General features: G+C 35.3%; 1 protein-coding gene across 5 annotated transcripts in view; it reads left to right on the plus strand.

The window, feature by feature from the left end:
- The window catches only part of NBEA (neurobeachin), a 768,499-nt gene that overhangs the window by 644,984 nt on the left and 96,308 nt on the right, over positions 1–27,207 (plus strand). For all 5 annotated transcript variants that reach the window (XM_036747790.1, XM_036747792.1, XM_036747793.1 and 2 more), the window contains 2 exons: positions 14,808–14,920; positions 25,502–25,642. In XM_036747790.1, coding sequence (XP_036603685.1) covers positions 14,808–14,920; positions 25,502–25,642 — 254 coding nt within the window. The remainder of the gene's footprint in view (positions 1–14,807; positions 14,921–25,501; positions 25,643–27,207) is intronic.

The following is a 27,207-nucleotide window of genomic DNA, read 5'->3' on the forward strand; positions in this document are numbered from 1 at the left end:
TGTGTCTTTTGGGGGAAAAAACCCTTAAAACTTTTCCCCTTGGACCAAAGAAAAGTCTACTACTTCCTTTTTCCCTTTGTGGGAAACAAATTCTTAATGTACTGCACTTTAACTCTAGTCCAGGAGACTGTGTATGCTTCTTAGGTTTTCCCTTCTGATTAAAATGGAAAGATAAAACCTAATAACTTCTTCTAGCAATCCTAAATAGCCAGTCAGTCAGAAAGTATCTGTTGAATGATTACTTTATTCCAGGCACTACGATAAGCACTAGGGACACAAAGAAAGGCCACAAGTAGTTCCTATTCTTAACAAGCTTACATTCTCATGGAAGAGACAACATATACATACAGAGGGGATGAAAATCATCAAAACGGGGAAGGGGTGAGCAACTGAGGGACCAGAAAAGGCCTGACATAGAAAGTAGTCTTTGAGCTCAGACTTCAGGGAAGCCAGAGAAACTGAGAGGTAAAGGTGAAGGCCAAAAATCAAGTTGTTATTAGAAATACTACTAAATTGCTTTTCTTTCCAAACAATTTCTTTAAATGAGATGCAGATAACAGACTGAATTATCATCTACTCATGATCTCTGCCTCAGTTCAGTTCAGTGACTCTTACCATCAACAATTATTTATTGAATTTCCACTATGTGAGAGGAACTCTGAAAGTATAAAGAGATACAAAACATGCTTTCTGGCCTAAAGGAACTGACTCTGTAGTTGTATCACTACTTATAGTATGTATGTGCGTGTGTGTGTGTGTCTGTATGCAGTATATGTATCGTATGTGTATATGTTTGTATACATACACATGCATAGATACATAAGCATACCTCGGAGGTTTTGTGGGTTCAAGTTCCAGACCACCTCAATAAAGTGAACATCTCAAAAGAGTCACTAGTTTTTTTTTGTTTCCCAATGCATATAAAAGATATTTATACTATACTGTAGTCTAAGTGTGCAATAATATTATATTTTTAAAAGTATACATACCTTAATTTAAAAATACTTTATTGTTAAAAAATGCTAACCATCACCTGAGCCTCTAATGAGTCTTAATCTTTTTGCTGGTGGAGAATCTTGCCTCAGTGTTGATGGCTGCTGACTGATCTGGGTGGCGGTTGCTGAAGATTGGGGAGGCTGTGACAATTTTTTAAAATAATACAATCAAGTTTGCTGCAACAATTGACTCTTCCTTTTACATCAACACCGAGAGGCCATTTATGGTTATGAATTGGCTTAATTTCAGTATTGTTGTGTTGAGACTGGGAGTAGGGAGGCCTGAGGAGAGGGAGGGAGACGGGGGGAACAACCAGCTGGTGGAGCAGTCTGAACACACACAACACTTGCTGATTGAGTTCACCTTCTTATATGGACATGGTTTGTGACACCCAAAACAATTGCAGTAGTAACTTCCAAAATCACTGGTCATGGATCACCATAACAGACAATAATAATGAAAAGTTTGAAATATTGCAAGAATTACCAAAATGTAACACAGAGACATGATGTAAGCACATGCTGTTAGGAAAATGGTGCTGAAAGACTCGGTCGATGCAGGGTTGCTACAAATCTTCAATTTAAAAAAAAAAACACAGTATCTACGAAGCACAATAAAGCAAAGTGCAGTAAAACAAGGCATATCTGTGTGTATGTTGGTGGGTGTGTATATATGTGAACCTGTGTGCATATACATATATACACATACATACACACACAACTGTGTATGTATGTAAGATAGATAACTGTAGCATAGTGGATAGAGAATTGTAACCAGGAAATTGTTTATTATTATCTTGACTGATACATGTTGACTGTGTAACAGTGGACAAGTCACCTTACCTCTGTGTTTTAGGTAATTTTTTGAGGTTGTAAATTACAGAGCAGAAGCTGGCCTACATTGGTAGAAAGGGTTTCCTCATCTGCGAGTAAATCTGTATTAATGAAATCACAGGTCCTATTCATGTCCATATCTGTTGTGTGTGTTTTAGCACATACAAAGCATTGTATGGAAGAGATTATTCTTGCAAAAATGTTCTTGGAGATTGGAAGAAGGAGAAACTAATCTGGGAGTCTAGGATAATGAAGACATAAGCTGAAATAATAGGTATAGAATGACAAGGAAAAATGCAAAAGAATATACTAGGTACTATGAACAGTACAAAGAAATATGAGACAGCTCACGTCGTCAAGGAGATTACAATTTAGTTGAAGAAACAAGACGATACTCATGAAGCTTTTTAACAATTGTAAAATACAAATACGTTGTATTGTATGGTATATAGATAAATGCTATGAGGGTTAGAGAAGTGACAGATCAATGTGAACTGAAATAGTCAAGGAGGGCTTTCTGAAGAGGTGGAATTTGAGATAGATTTTTAAAGATATAAATGAATGAAAAGGCATTTATTAAGCTTTTAACATATGCCAAGTACTATGCTAAGCACTGTGTATGCTAAGCACAGAAATAGAAAAATCTGTGTCAGCTTTCAAAGTACTTCTATTCGTGTTATATGTATTCTATATACTTATGATCCGTAGCATACCATAAGGATATATTATACATACTTATAATAAGAGCTATTACACCTTAAATCTAAACTAAATTTTTTTTTGTTGTTGGGGGAAATATCCTGAGTAAGAGAAGTTAGATCCAGGGAAGAGTATTTTGGTCTGGAACCTTAAGAAGAATGAATAGAGTAGTAGGAGAGCTGATGGACATTTACATCCCAGTATAAGAGGCAGGTGGAAATGGAGTGGGGATAGAGGAAGGAGGTGTCACACCAGAGGGAGTGCGTGCGCAGCAACAGGGAAGATGGCAAGACAACTGAAGCACAATGTTAATGTATGTTCATGTACTTTCTTGTCTAATGAGTATAGGTTCAAAGACTGGAGTTCCAAAGCTGAATGTACATCTTAGATAAGTAGAGAATGCATTCCAAACAGTATGAGCAGAAAGCACAGAGATGGCAATAATACAGCATATTCAAGGAACAGTAAAAACTGTAATTGAAAGCTTCTGTTGGGATTACTGGTAAATAAATTGAATAGGAAAAATTGGATTAAATTATGTATTTCTTGTAATTTCACCGTGGTGGAGTCTGGATTTAATTGCATAGCATATACCTCAACATTGATCTGATTGTAGCAATGTTTTAAAATAACTTTCCAATTGACTTTACCACATGCAGATTGTTTCCTCAATGTATTGATTAATGTGTTGGGCAAAACCAGATCTTCACCTTGCTAAAGTCAGTACATTTTATCTATTGATTGCATTTGATCTGCTAGATTATTGTTCTTTTATGACACATTAGATTAGCTATGGTAACTAGCTATAAAACATTACTAAAGCAATATAAATTCTTGAGGAAAATCTACATACCTACCTCTTAATTTCTTTCCTTCCGTGACCTTGAATTTTTACATAGGAGTGTCAATTCACATTAGGCCTAGTACCACTTTGGGTAATGGCTTTAATAATACCCTGCTCAAAATATGATTTATACCAGTATTGTAGGGCTGGTTCAATATTAGGAAAACTATAAGCATAATTGACCATATCAAAAACAAGAAAAATTACATGATTTTATTGATAGATGCAGGAAAAGCTTTTGACAAAATACAATACCCATTTCTATTAAAAACACTAGAAAGCTTAGAAATAAATGGAGATTTTCTTAAAATAAATAATATCTAATACCAAGAGCAAGCACTATCTATAATGAGGATAAATCGGAAGCCTTCCTAATAAGACCTGGGTGAAGCAAAACTGTCCACCATCACTGTTATTATTCAGTGTTCTACTATCAAAAAAGAAAATCAAACTGGGAGGGGAAGACTCTCAGGGCTGCTGGCCTAAAGAGAATGTCTTGAGATACTGGGTTTTGTTTTGTTTTTTGTTTGTTTTGCCAGGATTCTGAAGGTTGGGTGGTTTGGTTTGAGCCTATAATTATATAAATGCAAATCTGTAATCTATAGTTTAAAATTGTAGCTCTGCCATTTGTAGTTAAAAAGTTGCCTCAGGTTCAGAGATGTTAAGAGACTAACTCATGGTCAAACCACTCGTTTGTCTTGGGCAGAACTTATAGTGCCTCTAATTAAGGATACTTTGTATTGACCTCTTAAGCATACTTTGTGTTGTATCAAACATTTTGGCGCATAGGCATATAGCATCGCTTACTGTTTTATATGTATATTTTAGCTATTAGTCAATCAGTCAACAAGCATTTAATAAGTACTTACTGTATGCCAGGTACTGTGCTAAGTTCTGGGGATACAAAGAAAGGTAAAAACACTGTCTCTACCTTCAAAGGTTTACATCAGTGCTGTCCAAAGTACAGCCTGCGGGCTGCATGCTGCCCGCAGGGCGATTTGGTGCAGTCTGCCTCTGGGTTTTAATTTTCACTAGCAAAAATATAAAATAATAATTTGCAATAATTTGCATGGAATGCGTATTAGATTTTTTAATTCCATCACTAATAAATACTCTCATTGATGTTAATTTTCTTTGGTGTTTTTAAGTAGTACTACGGATGGAACATATCGCACAGAATTTTCAGTCGATCTGTGGGATGCGTTATTCCCTCTGTACCATGCAGACTAGTCAGTATGCACCTACCTTTATATTGTTGTGTTGTCGCTTTGTTGTTTTGTGTTTGCTTTTGCTTTGCATCTTTGCCTGTAGTATTAATGACCCGCATTCCCCCACTTTCTATTAGTGTGGTGTATTTTTTATTCTGGGCGTAGCCCTCGAATAATTATTTTATTTTAATGCAGCATTAAGATAACCTAAGGTTGGACAGCCCTAGTTTACATTATATAGGAGGATATAGCTTTGTGCATACAAGGGTTTATACAGTGTAAACGAAATGTAATCTCAGAGGGAAGAGACTAGTATTTCCAGTGTTGGGGGTGCAGAAAAGACCTCCTGTAGAAGGTGGGATCGAGTTGAATCTTGAAGGAAGCCAGGAAAACCAATGAATGGAGGCAAGGGGCCAGAGCATTCCAAAAATGAGCAGAGTCTGGAAATGAAGTATGTGATAAATTTCAACAACACCAGTATACATATACCAGAATACGCAGAGGGAGGTCAAATATAAGATTAGAAAAGTAGGAAGGGGCCAAGTTTTGAAGGTTTTAAAATGCCAAACAGGAACCTTTATATTTGGTCATAGAGTTTGTAAGGAGCCACTGGAGTTTATTGAACAGGGGAGTATAATGGTAACTTGAGGAAAATTACTTTGTCAGTTAAGTAGAGGATGGATTGGAGTGGGGAGAGAAGTTAGGCAAGGAGATCAGCTAGAAGGCTGTTGAGAGGAAGTATACAGTCAGTATGATAGAGTGGTGGTAGAAGACAATGCAATGAGCTACCCCTCCACAAAATTCTTCCAAGTAGATCTGGAAAATACACCAGACTAAATTCTAAGAGGGAGATCCAGACAAAAAGCATCGTAAATCACTTGTCCAGCCTAGCTTGGCATAGGGAGATAGACAAGGACATATGGGAACTTTGTCCAGCCAGGATCATGTGATGTGTAAGCACTCCAGTGTCCAAGGAGAGGCTGTGCACCAGGGCAAGAGGAGGTCCCAGACTCACCCTGGGATGCCCCAGACCCATAGCAAGGCACTGTGTGGAAGACCGTGCAAACTGGCAGTCTTGTTGTCCACTACCTAATTCCAAGTCATAGATGCAAGTCAAACTGAGAACAGGACCTGCAGCATTATGGTATGAGGCTATGATGACAAAGGAGGAAGTATAGAAGCCAGCAGCCAGCAGCAGGAACAGCAGCAGTAGTGGCAGTTTGGCTCAGACCCCAGCATAGAACAGCATCTAATTTTCAGTACATAGTCCAGTCTGCAGAGGAGGAGCCACAGCGGGAATCCACTCTGAACCAACAGAGCTTTTCAGCTAGATGATAGGGGCTAAGTCCAGTAGTAGTCTACTCTTGATCAGACCCAAATTCAGGTCAAGAACTGGTAGAATTCAGACAATACAGATACAGCAATCAGATTTTGCCCTGAATGAGACTACTTTGGGAGCATTGAAAGCTTGCTGATTGCCCACCACCAAAAACTAACAGGCTCTCAGAACTAATTCTGGAAATAGCAGGACAAAAAGCCGGATGCTTGGGACAGTGATCTAACATACACACACACACACACACACACACACACACACACACACACACACACACACACACACACACACACACACACACACACACTCCCAATGTGAGCAGAGCCTAACTCTATACATAAAGTTTAAAGTCAAGAAATAGTCTGGAAAATGAGCAAACAACAAATAATTTGACTCTAAAAAGCTGCTATGATGACAGGTAAGCTTAAGACAGACTCAGAAAAAGACAATGACATAAAAATATTTACAAGCAAAGCCTCAAAGAAAAATGCAGATTATACACAAGCCCTACAAGAATTCCTAAAAGAGGTAAAGCATTTTGGGTTGGTTTTTTTTGGAAGAAAAAAAATTAATTTTAAAAATCAAATAAGAGTAATAGAGGGGAAAATTGGGAAAAGAAATGAGAGCAATACAAGAAAATTATGAAAAGAGAATTCACAGCTTGGTAAAAGAGACAAAAAAAAAAGTGAACAAAATCATTCTTAAACAGATTTTGCCAGATAGCAAAAGAGGTATAAAACCTCACTAAAGAAAATTAATTTCTTAAAGAGCAGAATAGGCCAGGTAAAAAAAGAAGCATAAAACCTCACTAAAGAAAATAATTTTTTAAAAATTACAATTGGTAAGTTGAAGCTAATGATTCCATAAGATATCAAGAAACAATGAAACAAAGTCAAAATAATGAAAGAAAATAGAAGGAATTGTGAAATATCTCATCAGAAAAGCAACTAACCTGGAAAATAGATCAATGAGAGATAATTTAAAAATTATTAGACTAATTAAAAGCCATGATGATAAAAGAGCTCAGACATCATATTTCAAGAAATTACAAAGGAAAACTTCCTGAATAACTTAGACCCAGAGGACAAAATAAAAATTAAAAGAATCCACCAGTCACTTCTTGAAAAAGATCCGAAAATAAAAACTATCATAGCCAAATTTCAGACCTCTCAGGTCAAGTAGAAAATATTGCAAGCAACCAGAAAGAAACCATTCAGATGCCATGGAGTCACGTTTAGAATCACACAAAATTTAGCAGCTACCACTCTAAAGTAGCAGAGAGCTTTGGATATGATATTCTAGAAGGCAAAGAGGCTGAGATTATAACCAAGAATAAACTACTGAGTATAATCTTATAGGTGGAAAAATACATCATTAATGAAATAGAGAATTTCCAGGCATTCCTAATAAAAAGAATAGAATTGAATAGAACATTTCACATTCAAACATAAAACTCCAGAGAAAAAGGTGAGTGATATGATGAATCTATAATGAGAAAGATTACATCTGAAAGATTTATTGGGTAGAAGAAATAGTGGTGATAGATTGACCCATTAGGAGGTCATTGCAGTATTCTTAGCAAGCTAAGCAAATTGTGATCCACAAATGTAATGGAATATTACTGCAGCATAAAAGGATCTATATGAAGGATTCAGAGAACCTTGGCAAGACTTATTTAAACTGAGCTAGAGTGAAGAAATAAGAACAATATACACAACATACACTACAGAAAGAGCATTCAGAAAAGAAACTTAATGCTATATAATTATGACTAAGATCGACCTAAGAAAGTTGGGGTGGGGAGGGGAAGGATTTTTAGGCTATTTGACTTGCTATGACCACAAAAAGAGCCAATATATTCTATTTCAACAAATCTTAAAAGAAAACTGCCCAGATCTCTTAGAACCAGAGGGCAAAGTAGAAATAGAATCCACTAGCTACTTCTGGAAAGAAATCCCCAAATGAAAACTCCCAGAAACATCATAGCCAAAATCCAGAATTTCCATGTCAAAGAAAAAATACTTCAAGGGGTCAGAAAGAAAGATTTCAAGTACTGAGGAGACACTGTCAGGAATAAACTTGATTTAGCAGCTATCATTGTAAAGGAGCAGGGAACTTAGAATACAATATTCCAGAAGGCAAAGGCTGTTTATCCACCAAAACTCAGTATAATACTACAGAGGGAAAATGGACCTTTCATGAAATAGAAGGCTTCCAAAAATTCTTGATGAAAAGACCGGCACTGCAGAGAAACTTTGAAGTTCAAACACAGGAATAAAGGAAAATATAAAAAAGTAAATATGAATGAAAAATTATGAAGGACTAAACGAGGATAAACTGCTTACATTTAAAATGGAGAGATGATACATGTGTCTCTTCTAAACCCTAACATCATCAAGGGTCGTAGAGGGAGTCCAGTTAAACAAGGCCCAGGAGTGATTCTGTTATGTGTTGATGATCTTAAGAAGGGACAGAGAGGGGAAGAGGAATATACTGGTTGCAGGGTGGAGAAGGGAAAGGAAGACTAGTCAGAATTACTTCATGCAATCAGGGTGTGCAAGTAGATGTCTCTACAAACAGTGGGGGGTGGTGGTTGGGGGGGGCATGGAATAGCTGGCACATTAACCTCAATCTCATCCAAACTGGTCAAAAACAGGAAGAATACACATGCACGCATGCACACACTCACACAAATTGAGTACAAAAATACATTTTACTCAACAAGTTTTGTTTGTCCGCTCTTGAAGAGGACTGTGACATCAGTTAGATGATGACATGACTTGCAGTTGACTTTGATTTGAGTGAAGGAGGGCTGTGCAAGGTCACCAGCCTCACTTTCTCCTCCAGAGCCATCTGGGTCCAGTGGCCTGATGTTCACCAGGATGATTGGAGATGACCTAGGATGCAATGGGAGGAACATTTTCCTCAACAGGAAAATAGGAGGGAAAGGTGAGAATGGAGTGGAAAAATTAAAGATAGAATACATTGAGGGAGGGATTTGTCCTAAGCAAAACAAACTCTAGGCATATAATATACAGAAATATAGATAAAATATATACATCTTTCTATAGACATAGGTATGTATGAGTGTGTGTGGGGTGTATGAATTGCGTGCTTATTTGCATTTTTCAGAGGTTGCAAAGAATGGGAATTTAAAAGGGTGTCCATAAATTAGGGTATGGTTGAACAAGTTAAGCTATATAAAGGTGATAAAATATTGATATGAATGTCAGTGTAATGACTTTTGCCTTGGAAAGAGAAGGGCTCCTCTTCATTATAGAAATGAAGAAATAAGAGGAGAAAATGTTTGAATTTTATAAGGAAGAAAGAAAAAGAGGAGCTCTGAGTAAATAGCCTCAATGTTTTTATCAAAGTCCAAATTGAAGTTCTCAACTGAGAGCAAAGGGAAGGGGTACTATGAGAAGCTAAAAAAGGATCCAGAAAGCTTAAGATAGCCACCATAGTGAGAAGGATGGTAAATCAGTGAAGAAGGAATAGAATATTTGCCTTGCTGCTTCAAGGGCCCAGTTGAGACTGATGGAACTAATCAGTAGAATGTTGTAATTTCCTCCAGTTCTTTTCAACAGCATCTGATCAGGAAGAGATAGTGGGAGTCATTTCTTACAGCAAGTTACTTAAATTCTTATGCCAAATTTCTATTCCCCAATTTATGTGGATCCCTATATTTTCCAGTTCTTTGCCACCACAAAAAGATCTGCTATAAATATTTTTTTACAGATAGATATTTATTTTTAGTTTTCAACATTCATTTCCACAAGATTTCAAGTTACAAATTTTCTCCCTATCTCTCCCTTCCCCCCCACCCCAAGATGGCATATATTCTGATTGCCCTTTTTCCCAGTCTGCCCTCCTTTCTATCACCTCACTCTCACCCCACCCCCAATCCCCTTTCCCCTTACTTTCTTGTAGGGCAGGATAGATTTCTATACCCCATTGCCTGCCTATCTTATTTCCCAGTCTCTCTAACCTTTCTTTCCAAAGCAGACATTTGGTCAGGAATGACATAAGCTAGGACAAGTGGCCAGGGGATTCAAGACTAAAAGATAGTATAGAGTTGAGTTGGTCACCAGGGGAACAGTTTGGTAGGTTATTGGATAGAGTGCCAACCCTAGAGTCAGGAGGACCTGAGTTCAAATCTGGCCTCAGACGCTTACTAGCTGTTTGACAGTGGCAAGCCACTTCAGTATGTTTACCCAAAAAACCCAAAAGGGATCATGAATAGTTGGACACGACATGACTAAACAACATCACCAAGGGGTCAAGGTAAGGTAGGTATGAGATAATAGCTAGTGTAGTAGTGATAGCCCAGGAAAAAACTGAAGAGTAAAGGGAATGGAGGTCACAATGAGGATAAAGAATACTGTTTGGCATCATAGAGCATAGGGAATGATGGAATAACAAAAGACTATGATTAGACAAATTTCAGAGTTCATAGATGTGGAAATAGAACCTTTATGAGTAATGGTAAGATCAAAGTTATAATCATCTCCTATGTTGTTACAGAAATGCAATAGAAGAGTATGTATTGGGAATGTAGGTTGCAGAACTTTAAATTTAGGATATTTGAGAGAGCTAATATGCTGAAGTCTCCTAGTACGAATAAATGTTAGAGTGGAGAGGAAGACTCTGAGACCAGCACTGAACTCATTGAGAGTGTCCTAAAAGTTTATGGAAAACAGCTATTAGAATCTTGATTGGGTGACAAATCTGGATTGGATGAACCTCAGAGGAGGAGAGGTTGCAGACTAATGGTTGTAGAGGAAGAATTTCAAGGGGTAGTGGAAAAGCAAGGAGTATTCTGGCTCCTTCACTATGATCAGCCAAGTCAGGGTATGAGTGAAAGAGCAACTAGTCCTGGACAGCATGTTCAGTGAACCCAGGTCTCAGTGAACACCAGAAGATGGAAGGGATGAGAAATGAAAAGGTTTAGGATAAAAGAAAAATTTTTAATTATTCAGGTTGTGTTCCAGAGAGCACAGTGGAAGCAGCCAGCAGATCTACAGTAGGATATTAATGTGGGGAAAGGCAAGTAGGGTTGTGAGGGATGGAATGAAGAAGCAGGCAGAGGAGGGTTATGGCTTTGTACATGTGAGGACAGGACAGTAGAATCACTGGAGAGGGAGAGCATAAGGGGCTGGGATTTAACCATTAAGGAATTTTGTTGTTGTTTGGTTGTTAGTCATGTCTGACTCTTTGTGACCCAATTTGAGGTTTTCTTGGCAAAGATATTGGAGTAATATTGCCATTCCTTTCTCCAGCTCATTTTATGGATGAGAAAACTGAGGCAAATGGGGTTAAATGCCTCATCCAGCATAACATAGCTATTAAGTGTCTAAGGCCAGATTTTAACTCAGGAAGATGAGTCTTCCTGAATCCAGGCCTGTCACTCTATCCATTTTACCATATCAGAGTTTAGAAGTCTGCTTAGAGAGACAGATGATTAAACTGTTGAATGTTGTCCCCTAAGATATAACATCATGGCAAATTGTGATGATGTGTCTTGGAAAGCCTTGCTTCACAGCAAGCAGCACTAGATGGAGGGAATCAGAAGGGTGTAGTAGTGAGACAGGAGGAGAAAATTCTAGGTGGCCAATTGAAGAAGTCTTTAGGGGCAAGGATGGAAGCCTGAACAAGGATTGCCCTGGTCTGGCCTTAGGAATGGCTGGCTTGGAGCTGAAAACAGTTCCTAAGGCAAAGAGAGAAGCTAGAAGGATATCCTCAGATTAGATTGTTGTCCCAGTGAGTATGTAACCTTCTTAAGGACAAAAGAATATATCTTATATTTCCTCTCGACCCTATACAGTGTGTATTAAACATTAGTAAATACTTGTTCAATTGAATTAATATTAATTATTACTATTAGTAATAGTAGGCTAATTTTTTCCCTAATTCTGGGAGCAAAATTCTTGGCATATACTAGGCACTTAATAAAATGCTTATTGGTTTATTGATCTTAAAAATGTGGCTTCACCTCAAGTTTGTTTTCCAGTTTTTCTTCAGAATTTTTAGGATTTTGAAATTATATCCTAGGCTAAGGAAGTGAAACCAATGGCTTAAGCCTTTGGTTCTTACCACCCTATGATTTTGAACCTTTCATAGATTTCTTGTTTGCTAGTATTTTGTGAGCTCAGTTTGATCTCTTTATATCCTTCCCAAGACTCATGGATTAAGTACTTTAGTACTGCAGATAAAAAAACAGCATACAACAATCTGATACTCATTTTGAACCCAATGTTAGCTAATGTTTCTGATTTTATATGTATTATGTGATTAATTTTGTTTTTCTGTCTTCCAAATATATTCTTTACTTTAGCTATACAAATACACATCATGTACTTGAATGAATTAAGTATACAGCAGATTTCTTTATAATACATGAAGACCCCCAAAGGTGGGTCATCAAATAGCAAAATATTATTTCTGGGAAAAGAAGATAAGCCTTTCGAATTGTAATTTGACCATAATGAAAATTCTTATTTACTTGAATGTCATGATACCTAGAATTTGTTTAAAACCTAGTTTCACTTTATTCTGATTTCCTTTATTTTGGTTGAATGTGTTCCTAAAATAGAATCTTTTTTTCTCATGTTACTTGAGTAACACTAAAAATATTTAAAAATTCACTGTCTTGCCTTTTAAAAAATAATAAAACTATTTCCAACATAACTTCTTATAAATGATCTCCTCTAACTAAACTTTTTGTAAAGGTTTGTGAAATTTTTATATGATCAGCTAATGAATTCAGCATAACTTTCCCCTACCCCAACCTTTTTTCCCTGTTTAGCATTTTCCACTTTTTTACCCTGTGATGTACAAGCCCTCACTGGTTAATTATGTATATATTTAGCTACTGCATGTGTTGGGCTTATTATTGTCATCTAATTAGATGTAACTTGAACTGCTTGCTTCTAGAAAAATCATTAAAAATTCTTTCCTAATGACCTAGAGATGACAAAATGTCTGTAAAGTGTGAAGAAGCAGACAAGCATAGGAACATCGCTCTTAAAGAGTGTTAATCCAGATGCTGCAATCATCTAATTAAACAATATTTTGCTGTCATTAACATTTTCACCAAGGAATTGCAGTTATAATTTCTTTGTCAGCTGTCTCTAGATCACTTTACCTTCAAAACTAAAGTGCCATATAAAAAACATTAAATTGGATGGTTTAATTAAAAAGTTTTTTTTTACCTTTTTTTATAATGAAGAAACATATCCAGTGTTTCTGAGATCTCATTTACTGTGCCTCACTTTTATTGTTCAAGTAGATTAGTGTCATAGGCTTGCAATATTTAATATTCAGCCTTTAACATTAATCTTTATAAGCCTGTTTGTTGAAAAATCTGCTCTTGCCACTGCTCAAGGTGTAGAATCAACCAACTGCACAAGTTAATCTATTAAATTAACTCACCTAAAAATAAAACTATATAAAAATATTCCTATAAAAATTACTTTTAGTGATTTAATGAATAGCAACCAAGCATTTTAAAAAATAATGGTAATTATATTTGAAAAGATTAAAATAGTGGACCTTTTTCATTATTAAAAATTATAGGCCCCTGAATTTCATACTATCACTTGCAGACATAGTCATGCATGATTATATTTTTAAATATATTATTTAATTGAAATTCACATACTTTCCCATCCTTTTGTGTGTAAATATTAAATTTACAATTTTTGTTAATGAAGATCTCTCAACATATTATTTGTACATATTATGTTTACTTGAATTAACATATTGCTAAAAACTTTATAATTGAATGTATTTAATTATTATCATAATTTTTTTAAAAAAAATATAAATACTTTTAATTATTTCATGAGTATTCCATATCATGTTGAAAACAAATGTGTTGCCAACAAATCCAGATTCTTAGATGTACCTGTAGTCATGGGGTTCAACATCATCCTAGGGCAGGAGCTAAAATATAGGTAGAAGGTAGCAAATCACAAATATGACATATCTTAACTATAAAATTTGTGCTTTTAAGACAAACACGACCCATACCATCCTACCTCTCCAGCCTTATATAACACTATTTCCCAACACCTCTGTGGTGTTCTGACCAAACTTGAAAATATACCCATACTCAGTGCCTTTATACACAATATTAACTATACCTAGAAGAGACAAAGGTCCTTCCTTTTGGTCCTTGAATAGTACTTTATTGATTTTTGAAATGCTTACCATAGTTTTTCCTGCATTTTAGCTGTTAAAGAGTTATAGTTTGTTTGCGTATGCCCTATCTACTTACTAATTTTTAAGCTCCATAAGGGTAGGTACCATTTTAATTATCTTTTTATCCTGGCTAGCAAGATAAAATGCTTAGCAAAATAAAAAGATAATTTAGACATGGTATCTGCCCTTATTGTTGTTGATGAGTGGAAGGAAGAGAGGGAGCAAAGGAGAGAGTTGAGCAAGGTTACATTCCACTAAATCCCTGCAATATATTGGAACTCCTTTTCATAAGACCTAAATCGCAATGCAGAGGGTCTAAGATACTGACATAGAAAGTTTCAAAATTTATATCTTTCTTTGTTGTATAAGTAAGTTGTGTCATATTTTTAAAAAATACTAAATTGAAAAGATTTGCTTTGTATAGACATGGCCTGGTAGTATTGAGTTATGTTAGTTTTTGTAGTCCTGAATATTTTTCTCATACTTCACAGAAGATATCTATTGATGCATAAATTATAATCTAATTAATAAACACAGAGGGATCGGTGAATACTTTTTAATTGAAGAGAAGTCACTATTTGACAAAAAGTAAAGTTGCAATACCACAGTTTGTTCTCATATATACACATCTATAATATTTAATAATTATTCTTGTAAAAGTATTTTATATCTTATTTTTTCTTTACTAGGACGAACATACAATGATCTGAACCAATATCCAGTATTTCCATGGGTATTAACAAATTATGAATCAGAAGAATTAGACCTGACTCTTCCAGGAAACTTCAGAGATCTTTCAAAGGTATCTTTTAACAGAAGACTAATTTATTCTACAATATACAGATATAATTATGCTTTAAAGAACATACATGTCTCATGATGATTAAAGTCATAATTCTAATAGCATCCAATTAAGAGTACTAGATTAGCAATCCAAAGACCTTGGCTCTGTCATATACCAACTCCATGACCTTAGTTAAGTCACTTAATGTCACTGGCCCTCAGTTTCCTCATTGCTAAAATGGGAATTTTAGCTAAGAGTTGTTAGAGCAGTCCAAAGAGATCATGTATGAATGCTCCTAGAAAACTACAAATGTAAATAATGTAAATGTAGATGTAGAATGTAAATAAAGGCATATTTTTATGATTTTGGTTTTTTGAGCCTCATGAAGGAAGTGTGCGTGTCGGTTTGTTTCCTTTACCTTTTTCAATAAATGTCTGACTTAGATATTTTAAGCATAGGGAGTAGTCTATGGGATAATGTTTAATATCTCAGCACAGGCAAAATGGAAAGGTTATACTGCAAAGAGGATAGATAATAAAAGGTTTGTTCTTGATAGCCTAAATTTTAAAATAGAATAAGAAACTTGGTCTTAGTAAAAAGTATGAGGAATATTCTTTTCTGAAATATGAGGTGGGCAATGAAGTTTGCATAGTCTATCAAAGACTAAAAATTTTGCAAAAATCTTTTTAAAGGTTTTTTTTTTGTTTTATAAAAACAAGTGACAAAATTTAGTGGTATATGTGATGAGTATTGTGAAGTACAAAGGAAAATTTCCAACAACACCACATGTGTTTATAGGTCTCTTCTCTAGAAATCTCATATCACTAGAAAATAGTCAAAAATTCAAACTTCCAAACAGGAAGTAGAAGTCACAGAGTCCATGCAATGAAACTAGTGAGTCTCTGACCTTCATTTAAAACGTAGCTATGCTAAAATAGGCATGATAATAGGCACGTAATTCTAATAACTATTTCTGTCTAGCTTACCAGTCGGGGACTTTTAGACACAACAAATAGAGAGGGGAGGTGAAGGAGGACAGGGTCTTCTACAAATAGACATGGTAATAGTTGATAGCAAGAAAGGGAGTAGACAAAAATAATACTAGGATAGAGTTATCTGGGGCCATGTATTTACCTCAGTAGCTCTGGAGGGCATCACTGTATTGCAGACCAGTATGCTAATTTTTATTAGTAATGATGACTTTAAGTGGCTCAAAGTTAAGAAGTATTCAAGAGTTCTATTTAAGAAGATAGGTGAGGGAGCAAACAAGCATTTTTAAAGTACCTACTATGTGCCAGGCACTGTGTTAAGCACTTTACAAATATTAATTCATTTGATCCTTGCAACAGCCCTGGGAGGTAGGTGCTATTTTACAGTTGAAGAATGTGAAGCAGATAGAGGTTAAGTGACTTGCTTAGGGTCACATAGATAATAAATTACTGAGGTCAGATTTGAACTCAGGTTGCCACGTAGCCACCAGGTAGGAATGCATTTTAGAATTCATTGCTCATTGTGTTTATCCCAAACTCCAGTGTGATTGTTTCTATTATAGTTAGAAAAGATTCATAGCTTATTTTTATATTTATTTCTGTTATATATTAACCATAGGTCAGAGCTGGACAAGCATTTCATAATTTCTACTAATTACTTATCAGTCATTTTAGATATCCTCTTCTACTCTTTTAGGCATCTTTTTTGTTCTATTTATTAAATCTACTTAAGATTAAAACCTGGAGAAAAGAATCATTATTTAACAAATGAACTCAGGATAATTAGTTATCATTTAGGTAGCAAATAAATATACTTAAATCTCATCATAGATATTCTAGTGCATTCCAAATGGACAATAGACTAAAAAATAAGAAGACAGCTATAAAAAAGAAAGAAAATAGAGTGATATATTGATCTGAATTATGTAGAGAAGACAACTTTGTTATTCTGCAAATAGAAGAAATTATTAGGAACAAGACAGACATTAAAGTAAATCTATACAAACAAAATGATTATTAAAAGAACAGATTAGGAAGTAATGTTGCAAATAAAACATGGTGTTTAAGATATGTAAGGAACTGGCAAATGATATGAAAAGATAATTTTCTCAAAACAACTATAAATTTTTATAAATCATTTGAAAAAAATGTCCGCTTTCATCAGTAGTCAAAGAGATGCAAATTCAGATAGTATTGAGTTGCAACCTCGTATTCATCAAGTTAGCAAAAATCATTAAAAGAAATGCTGTTTAATTCTGGCAGGGATGTGAAGAAATAGTCAATAAGATTTATTAAGGGCCTATTTTGTGCCAGACAATTGGAAATTTTTGTAATCTTTTGGGGATGCAGTCTGGCAATACACAGTAAAAGTTATAAAAATAATCACACAATTGGTCCAATATTCCCTTTAGGGCAACAAACTCTGAAAGTTTTATCAAAACCAAAATCTGTCCAAAGATTTTCATAGCAACATTATTTGTATTTGCAAAAAATCCCTGGATTTTACCTAAATAATCAACAGTAAGGGAATGCCCATGATACATTAGTGTAATGAAATACTATAATGTAATTAAGACATGAGTATAAGTACTATAAAAAAATCTTTCTTACAAGATTTATGAAATAATGTGAAGCAAAAGCCAGTTGGATTTGGCCACAAGGAGCCTACAGGCGACCTTTGAAAAAGTAATATCACTAGAGAGCTGTGAGTAGACAAGCCAGATTACAAGGTGTTTAGAAGTGAGTGGGTAATAAGGAAATAAATAGAGCAGGTGTAAGCTACTATTTTACAAGAGTTGAAGAATAAATAGGAAAAGAAAAATGGGACAATAGCTCAACGGCAAAAAAGTACCAAGTAAAGACTTTCTTTTAGATTTGGGGAAAATTGGACAGGTTTATATGCAGATGAAAAATAACCAGAGAACAGAGATGTTAAAGATTAATGAGAGAAAAGATTGAAGAAGCAAGGCTCTAGAGAAGCAAAAAATAACAGAATCATGGGCACGGGTTGAGGATTTGACTTGGGCGATTAGTAAGCAGAGATTCATCCTATTTCAGGCTTAAGCAAGGGAGGGCTAGAGAGGTAGAGTTAGAGCAGTCAGTCATCAAGTACCCATTCTCTTCTCTCAAAGTGCTTAACTATAGCTGTGGAAATAATATATATGCACAGGATAACAGAATCAACAGAACCAGGTATAAATAAGTGCCAATAAATGGCTGGTGGTATAGACAGTAAGTGTTACAGGAGTAAGGGGAAGGAGATGTCACATTAAAAAGTGACTGACATTTACATAGTGCTTTAAGGTTTGCCTTAAAAATTTCTACAAATATTATCTCATTCGATCTTTACAACTATCCTGAGAGGCTAATGCTATTATTATCCTAATTTTGCAGAAGAAGCCACTGAATCTGAGAGGGGAAAAGGGAGTTGCCATGTATTAGCCAGCTAATAAGTGCTTAAAGTAGGATTCACACCAAGGTCCAAATCTTATCTATTTTATGTTGTCTCTTGGATAATTTGTTGTTGTTCAGTGGTCCAGTGGTAACTAACTGTTTTGACCATATTGTCCATGGGGTTTTCTTAGTGAAGATGCTAGAGTAGTTTGTCATTTCCCTCTCCAGTGGATTAAGGCATACAGAGGTTTGGGTCACAACAGCTAGTGTCTGAGGGCAGATTTGAACTCAGGTCTTCCTGACTCCAGACCCAATGCTCTATCCACTGAGCCACTTAGCCTCTAGGCTAGTTAAGGAGCACTTAAATGGAGGAAAAAGAGGACAAGATGTGTAAACTTTGTCAGCCTCAGTTTCCTCATGCGAAATAGTTGATAAAAAGTAAAAATACCTTCCAGGGTTATTGTGAGTAAAAAAGTAAATAGTATTTGTAAGGCATTTTGTAAATCTTAAAGTATTATGTAAATGCTAGCTTTTATTATTATAATAAATATTTGGCTGTACCTTACTATGTCTCCTCCACCTAATCCTGGCTCACAGGCCACCTACTTACAGATTCTTATCAGAGGTCTTTTAGGTAAAACAATGGTTAGTTGACTTCCCACAGAATCTAAGACATTAAGGAAATGATAAAAATGTGTTAAATAAATAAATGAATGTTGTTTGTATAGATATAGTTTGAGAGTGTGTATTGTCTTTGTGTCATCTACTGCTGGTGGAGCTCAGAAAAAGTAACTAGCAGGACTAAATGGTTGAAGGACAGGCGTAGCCCTGCTTTTACATCTGTGTGCCTCAGCCAATACTTGCTTAGTTGCTATTTGTATTGTAGGGGAGATCTTTGTAGAATAGGGTTTCCACTCTCAGCACCAGGTGCTAGAAGCGAGTATTTTTAAAATGCCAAGTTTATTTGTCTTCAGATTGTGGTTTGAATGCCATCTGTGTATTTGGGCTCACGCCCAGTGGTCAGTCTTATAATCTCAATAATGGCAAATTGAAATTTACCATTTGTGATAGGATTGAAAAAATACTATTTGTGAAGCCATGACTTTTGTGGAAAATTCAGATTATATAAAATGATATTTATAAATAATATGAGTAATATTGTTTGTAACGATTAAGTTGGTGATGTCATTTTAGTCCCCTTTAGTTTTCCAAAATATTGAGTAATTTCTGATAATATGGTATGCTAGTTCTTAAGCATTAGAAATATTACAATTTTGTTCAAATATTAAAGATGAAGACCTGTATTTCTCAAAACATCTCCTTATATTTTCTATTTCCTGATTTTCCTTGCCCCATTTAGTTGAGCATCATGAAAGGATGGCATTGGGAACAATCAACATCCTTTATCAGTAAGATATATTGAATCTCTCATTTGATTAGATAGCATAGGTTTACTTTTAGTCATTTTATCTGCAGGGGTAGGTAGAGGTTGTATTTATTGTTTGACAGAATAAAAAGCCAATGAAACAAGCTGTCATAGATAATCATTCAATATCAAACTATGAAGCAACATGCCCACTTTTATCCTTTATCAGTTTTCTTAAATATATCAATGTAGTGAAACAGATAAAATTTAGGTTGTACACTGATATTTCAGTTGTGTAGTCATTTTGAACTTGATTCCCAAGTAATGGTGATTGCATGAGTCTGACATTTCTAGCATCGTATTGTCACTGCTTATTAAAGTGTAAATTGGAATTTTTCCTCATTTACTTTCAGTTATGCACCCAGTTAAATAAAATAGTTTCATCACAAGAGAAAATTCTACTACTATTGACATGTGTATGAGACATCACATATACCCATCCATTGGGTGGAAAAATATATTTTGTTAATACAGGAGTTATTTGACTGACAGATGATGATAAGCATAACCATTCTCTGAAATTATTATGGCACTTTTAAAAAAGGAAGTGATAATGCCTTGAGGCTTCTAAATGTAATAATGCAAATGAAGGCAATGAAGTGTGAATACTCTTCAACAAGCTACTCTTAATACTGCCAAATCTCTGTGTTCGTATATAACAAAGTTTACATTATAAATGAGGAGGGGGAAAAATCTCAAACCAGAATAAAGTTGGGATGTGTTCCTCCAGTTTATTTTAAACTTTTGGCTCAAATTAGAAAGTTTTCATTAGAAGATAATTTAACAACATGAAAGAATTAAGTTCTCTTTAGTTTTGGTATAAACCACTAAATAGATTACTTTGTTGTTATCCATGAGGGAAATTATTAATAAACAGAACTACTGTATGCATGTAGCTGACTATTGTAAGAGCCATCAATTAGGGGAAGGGAAGAACAAGGAACAAGTATTTAAGTATCTGCTATGTGCCAGGCATTATGCTATGTGCTTTACAAATATTATCTCATTTGAATGGCTAAACAAATTGTAATTGTTTAATGTAATGAAATATTTTTATGTAATAAAAAGTTCTTTGAAGAATTTAGAAAAGCACTGAAAGAATTATATGAATTTATGTAAAGTAAGCAGAAGCAGGAAAACAATATACAGAATGACTAGAAGAATATAAATAATGGGAAGAAAGAAACTGACTGCTATGAAATTATGAACAAGTTTAGACCCAAAAAAGAATTAGAAAAATGTCCCTCTCTCATGTCATTACAGAGTTGGGAACTTTGGGTATGAAATATTGTATGTATTATCAGACATATTTAAAATATTAGTTGGTTTGTTTAGCTTTTTTTGTCTAATCTTTGTTACTAGGGATAGCTCCCTGGGTAAGGAAATAGGGAAGTATCTAGTCAGAAATAAATGTGATTAAAAATGCATCAATAAAAACAAGATTAAATTGTTGAAAGAAAATTGGTCTTTCTCTTGTCCTGTGACATACAATCGTGACATGGTAAAATGTACTAAGTACTGTTTTTGACTAACGGGGAGGGGCAGAGGTGTTAAGGATTCTTAAGGGCTCCCCTAAACCTGTCTTTTTGAGTTGCCATGTTTTCCAGAAAAACTGGACCCAGAGCACGCAGGAGGCCTTGAATGTGTCAAGGGTGAACCCCCCACCTCAAAGCCCCCCATCCCCAGCTGACATAAGTTGTTGTGTGCATGCCAGACTGGACTGTCTTTGTGTTCTAGAGAGTCAAGACAGGCACTAGTCAGTCTGCACTAGGCTTGTGCAGCTAGGCCCTTGTAGATAAGGAGACCATCATTATCTTCATGATCAAGCAGTTCCCAAGGGAAAAGAATGTGGCTTTTGTGATTGCCTTGCCCTTTGGGTGCGGTTTTGTCCTTTTCTTTCCTACACCTTTCCCCTCCCATGCCCTACCCTTTTGGGTGGAGTTTTGTGTTTCCTCTTCCTTCCTTTGTCTTACTGTCATAAGTATGCAAACTTCTGTGATAATTGTGAACTTTTGGGGTTCTATATGCATGTTCATTTCTCTTGTAATAAACCTCATTTTCACGTAAGTTTCATGAAGTTGTGATTGCTATTGACAGTACTGAGTATATTTAGAAAATCTAAAATACTAATGTTACTTCCCTAAATCTTTACAATCTGTAAATATAAAACAACAAAAAGCATTTTGTTATTGATTACCTCATTTAAAATAAATAAAAGGAATTTTTCCATATATTTACTGAAAAGCTATACTAAATTTCATTTGAAGAGATTTTTTTGTTTTTATAAAATAAATTAATGACTGTAACCATACTTCTGATAAATCTTACTGTAAATATTTGCTGTTATGTTTGGAAAGATTAAATCAGCTTTTCATCAGAAACTTAAGATGACTATAAATAGCTCACTAGGTTTACTAAGGAATGAAGCTATGTTACACAGTTTTTAAATGTTCAAACTAAATCTGTGCAATTATATAGAATGCATGTTCACTTATATGTTATTTTAAAATAACAAAATCCAAAAAGTCTATGAAACTTAAAATGTTAATACCTTTTTGTACTAAAATTATAGTTTAGGTACTATTGGTTGTTTGTTTAAATTAATTATTTTAGGTGAAGACATATATAGGGTTTAGGAAAGAAATTAACCAAACAAATAAGTACACTTCACATTAAGCTTAAGAATCCTGACTCATGAACTGCTTGTTTCATTGTGCTATACAAATTAGCCTTCTGGGAGCAAAAGAAAGATCTCTTAAGCCATTTATTAGCTGATTCCTTTCCCTTGTGTGATATTTCCCTCTTTGAAGTCCTAATTTTTGTCCTAATTTTAGTGTCAATATTAAGCCTTGGGGGAAACTTTGCAGAATTCTATTAACATTAAATTATAAAATAAAGTAATTAGATAAGATACATATTACTCATCTAATAATTTATTCTCTAAAATATGTCTTTTAATGGTGTACAGCTCAAAACAAAATAACATGTCTTTTATAGCTCAAGACCATCAGATCAAAATCAGGTGAATGTTACTATTACAGTCCTGAATTTGAAATCAAGAAGGCTGCAAGCTTTGAATTATTAATGTCTAGGTCCCTATGGAGACTCAAGGCAATTATACAAATAATATAGGTTTGAAAAAGCTACTTCAGCTTGAATTACAGCAGTGTTGTCTTAGAAAATATTTTTTTCAACAGGAATCATAGAAAAGTTCTTCATAGTTGGGGCAAAGGATCTTTTTCTTGACTTATCTGAATACATCAACACTGATGATTCTACTATATGAATAATATGGGTTCTCTCTTCAAAAGTGGAGATTTAACCCATTCATCATGATCATCATTATCATCATCCTAGCTAGCATTTATATAGCACCAACTATGCACCAGCCACTGCACTTTACAAATGTAATCTCATTTGATCCTCATTAACAGCCCCATGAGGAAGGAGCTATTTTTCCTCATTTTATAATTGAGGAAACAGGTAAATGACTCCCCCAAGCTAGTCACAGCTAGTAAGTATGCGAGGTTGGATTTGAACTCAGGTTTTCCTGACTTCAGGCCCAGCGCTCTATCCACCAAACCACCTTGCTGTCTCATAATGAATAATTCACATATATACATACAAATGTACGTATACATAGTCCCCAAAATGCTGGTATTTACTCTGATATTAATATTCTAGATAGCATTACAGTACTGTTCCTCATCTCGTTGCCCTCATGCTGGTTATACAACTACACTACCTCATTTTCTGATCACAAATATTCTTTTTAATAATTACTACTACATTTTGTTTTGATACAACAGATGAATACATATACTTACAAACCAAAGCATATTCATTCCCAAGCAAGCAAAACTGCCTAATAGTAATACCCTTGTGACTGTTAGCATAGCATACAAACTCTTGACGAGGTATTTTATCTGTCCTCTTATGCAGATTCATTGTTGGTAATATCCTCTAGCCTACATTCACTGTATGTCTTTCCGTTGACCTGTTAAGTACTTGCAAGTTTGATTTTTCTGATATCATGTATTTCTCTTATTTTCAGCTTTAAGTATCCCTTTCAGAGTATTGGTGTCCAAAAGATGTTTTTGTTTCGAGCAGCTTGTATCATTAAAAGTATAGCATAATTTCCCAATGTGATCCAGCCCGATCTGCTACTACTATTCAGTTTGGGGCCCAGTTCGCTGTCAGTCTGCGTCTCCTGTTCAAGATAGGTACTAATGACAGCATTTTAGGAAGCACGTTTATAAGCTGGAGAGCAGCCAGAGCAAAGCAACCAAGATGGTGAAAGACCTCAAAATTATGCCATAAAAGGATCAGTTGAAATAACGGGATGTTAAACCTAGAAAAAACATTTACAAATAATACAGTAACTGTCTTCATGTGGTGTTACAACAGAATAAGCACTTAACTTAGAAATAGAAATCTTAGAATCATATTCTGGCCCTGATAGTTGCTTTTGATTCCAAAATCTTGTAGGCTTCCCTGGGCCTTTGTTTCCTTTATCTGTAAGATGAGAGATTTGGACTGCTGTCCCTTGGGGTCTCTTTCAATTCTGTATCTATAATTTCTTATGACTGTTTAGACTTACTCTGCCTGGTCCCAGAAGGCAGAATTGAAATCAATGATTGGAAGTGACAAGAGGCAAATTTTAAGCATTATGTAAGGAAAAACTTCCTGAAAACCAAATCTCTCCCCAAGTGGAACGGCCTGCCTTAGAAGTTAGTGGATTGAGAACATTGTGCACAGTAACAGCAACATTGTGCGATGACCAACTTTGAAAGACTTAGCTCTACTCAGTAATACAGCGATCTAAGACAATTCTAGACCTGTGACAGAAAATGCTACGCACATCCAGAGAAAGAACGATGGAGTCTGAATGCAGATCAAAGCAGACTATTTTTACTTTTGGTTTTTGTTTTTTTTTTTTCTTTCTTGTGGACTTTCCCTTTTGTTCTGATTCTTCTTTCACAACATGACTAATGTGGAATTGTGTTCAACATCATTGTACATGTATGACCTATATCAGATTGCTTCCCGTCTTGGGGAGGGGAAAGGGAAGAAGGGGAAGAAGAAGAATTTAGAACTCAAAAATCTTACAAAAATGAATGTTGAAAACTGTCTTTACATGTAATTGGAAAAAATAAAATACTTTTAAGCGCATAGTAAAAGAGAAGTTAGTGGATTCCCTTTCTCAGAGGTCTAAGAAGTAAGTTAGATGACTACTTTTTTGTTATGCTGTAGAGAGGAATCAGATTCTAGCCCTGCTCCTTATTACCTGGGTTTGTTTGAGTAGTCAGTTGGCGGCTTTGGACCTCAGTAGTTTCATTTGTCTGTAAAAGGAGATTATCAGAGGTTCTAATCTTTTTTTTGTGTCATGGACCCCATTGGCAATCTGGTAAAGCTTATGAATTCCTTCTCAGGATAATGTTTTTAAATGCATAAAGTAAGATATATAAGATTACAAGGGAAACCAATTATATTGAAATAAAGATGTAATGTGTTTTTTTCCTTCAACCAAGTTCACAGATCCTCTAAAATCCATTCATAGACCCCTTAGAAATATCAAGTAGAAAACCCCTAGATGAACTAGGGAAACTTTGAAAGGGAACTCCAAATCCAGCTTTAGTATATGTGCATCATAATATAAGGTATCTATGCTCTGTGACTTAAATTCATTAATGAAAAAAAAAACGACTCTTTTATAAGAATATATGGTGTGATCGTCTGGTACATAATATCCTAACTTACTAAGCAACAGGGTCTCTTTTTTCTTTATAGCCAGTTGGTGCTTTGAACCCCAAAAGAGCAGTTTTTTATGCAGAGCGCTACGAGACGTGGGAAGATGATCAGAGCCCACCCTGCCACTATAGCACACATTATTCAACAGCACCATCTACACTATCCTGGCTACTTCGAATTGTAAGTACTTTCACTGGAAATCTTTTAGCTATAGAACTTGTGAAATATTCTGTAATAAAAGAGACATTTTGTATTCTAGGGTCTTGGAATTTAACAGTCCAGAGTTCTAATCCAATGTCCAGACTAATGAAACTTATCCTTGTTTCTTGACTTTAATTTTCGAGAAATCAAGTGGTTTAGTATTGTTTTGTTTTAAATATAAAAATAAACTTAATAAATAGTTTTTGTTGTGTTTTTAATCTGTTCAGGTTGAGTTTCCACTAATTGATACTTCTAGGTTCTCCACACACCCTCTCCCCCCAATAAATTATGAGGAAAACTCTTGGCTTCTGGCTTTATCCACTCTCATTGCCTCCCTTCAGATTCACCAGTACTTAAAAACACTTAAATTTATCTATTTCTCCTACTCCTTGGATTGGCAGGTAGGTAATTTTAAAAAATCAGGCCTGCTTGTGATTTCATTTGTATAAGGAAATCCCTAAAGAAAACTCCCTCTACCAATGCAGATCCACAATTGTTCTGCAATCTGAAGTCTTAGAGAGTTTCCTGAGTCACTCACAGATCACCATGATTTGCTCAGAGTCACATAGCAAGTATTTTTCAGAGCTGGGATTTGAACCCAGGTTTTCCTGATTCTAAGACCAACTCTCTACTCAAAATACCACACTGATTCAAGATAACTTTAACCTGCCAGGATATGTTAATGAAAGTTTTTAAAGTGTTTTAATCAAAATATGCTTGCTATTGTGTGGGATGAAAGATCCTCACCAATTAAAAGTTAATTTATAATAAGGAGCCATCTCAGGGTGGGAACAGAAATAAATTTTATTCCATTCTCGAGAATAGGGCGTCCTCTGCTAGCACAGAGTGGAACCAGCAAAGGAGGCGCTTTACAAGGGGCAAAGCACCAATAATTATACCTAACACAAGAGAATTCCCACCCACCTCTGACCCTTCTCACCATTAGCTGGGAGGTGGGCTTACAATCTGAGCACAAAAGCTAGACAAAGAACCGGGAAATTGAAGCACAGGAACTCCAATTCCCATTCCCTTAGTTAATGATTACAGCTAAGGTGACAATTATAAATCTAAAGAAGGAGAATAGGATAAAGGGAGGGGGAGACCCTCTCCATTCTTCTACAGTACTTTTACAGTAAAGGAAAGCAGGTCACAGTGACACTATTCTTACTGAGCAAAGAAAGAACAAAAAGTTTCAGGGTAAACTTTCCCAGAGGCTGAAACATCAGACTCTCATGGCCTCAGAATTTTCCACTTCCCTATTTCCCTATTTCTTGATATTTTAAACATTTCTTAGTGTATGTATGTATATATGTGTGTGTATATATATATATATATGTATATATATATATATATTTATACATATCTTCCTTGTGAAGTCTTCACATTTTATTTACTTCACACACTATCTATTAGAAAATTTTTGTTGTTGAAAGGGCAGCTACAGTGGATAGAGTGCCACACTGGAGTCAGGAAGACTTCTCTCCCTGAGTTCAAATCTGGCCACAGACACTTACTAGTTCTGTGACCCAGGGTAAGTCATGTTT

Source organism: Trichosurus vulpecula, chromosome 2 (assembly GCF_011100635.1).
Source record: "Trichosurus vulpecula isolate mTriVul1 chromosome 2, mTriVul1.pri, whole genome shotgun sequence".
NCBI lineage: Eukaryota > Metazoa > Chordata > Mammalia > Diprotodontia > Phalangeridae > Trichosurus > Trichosurus vulpecula.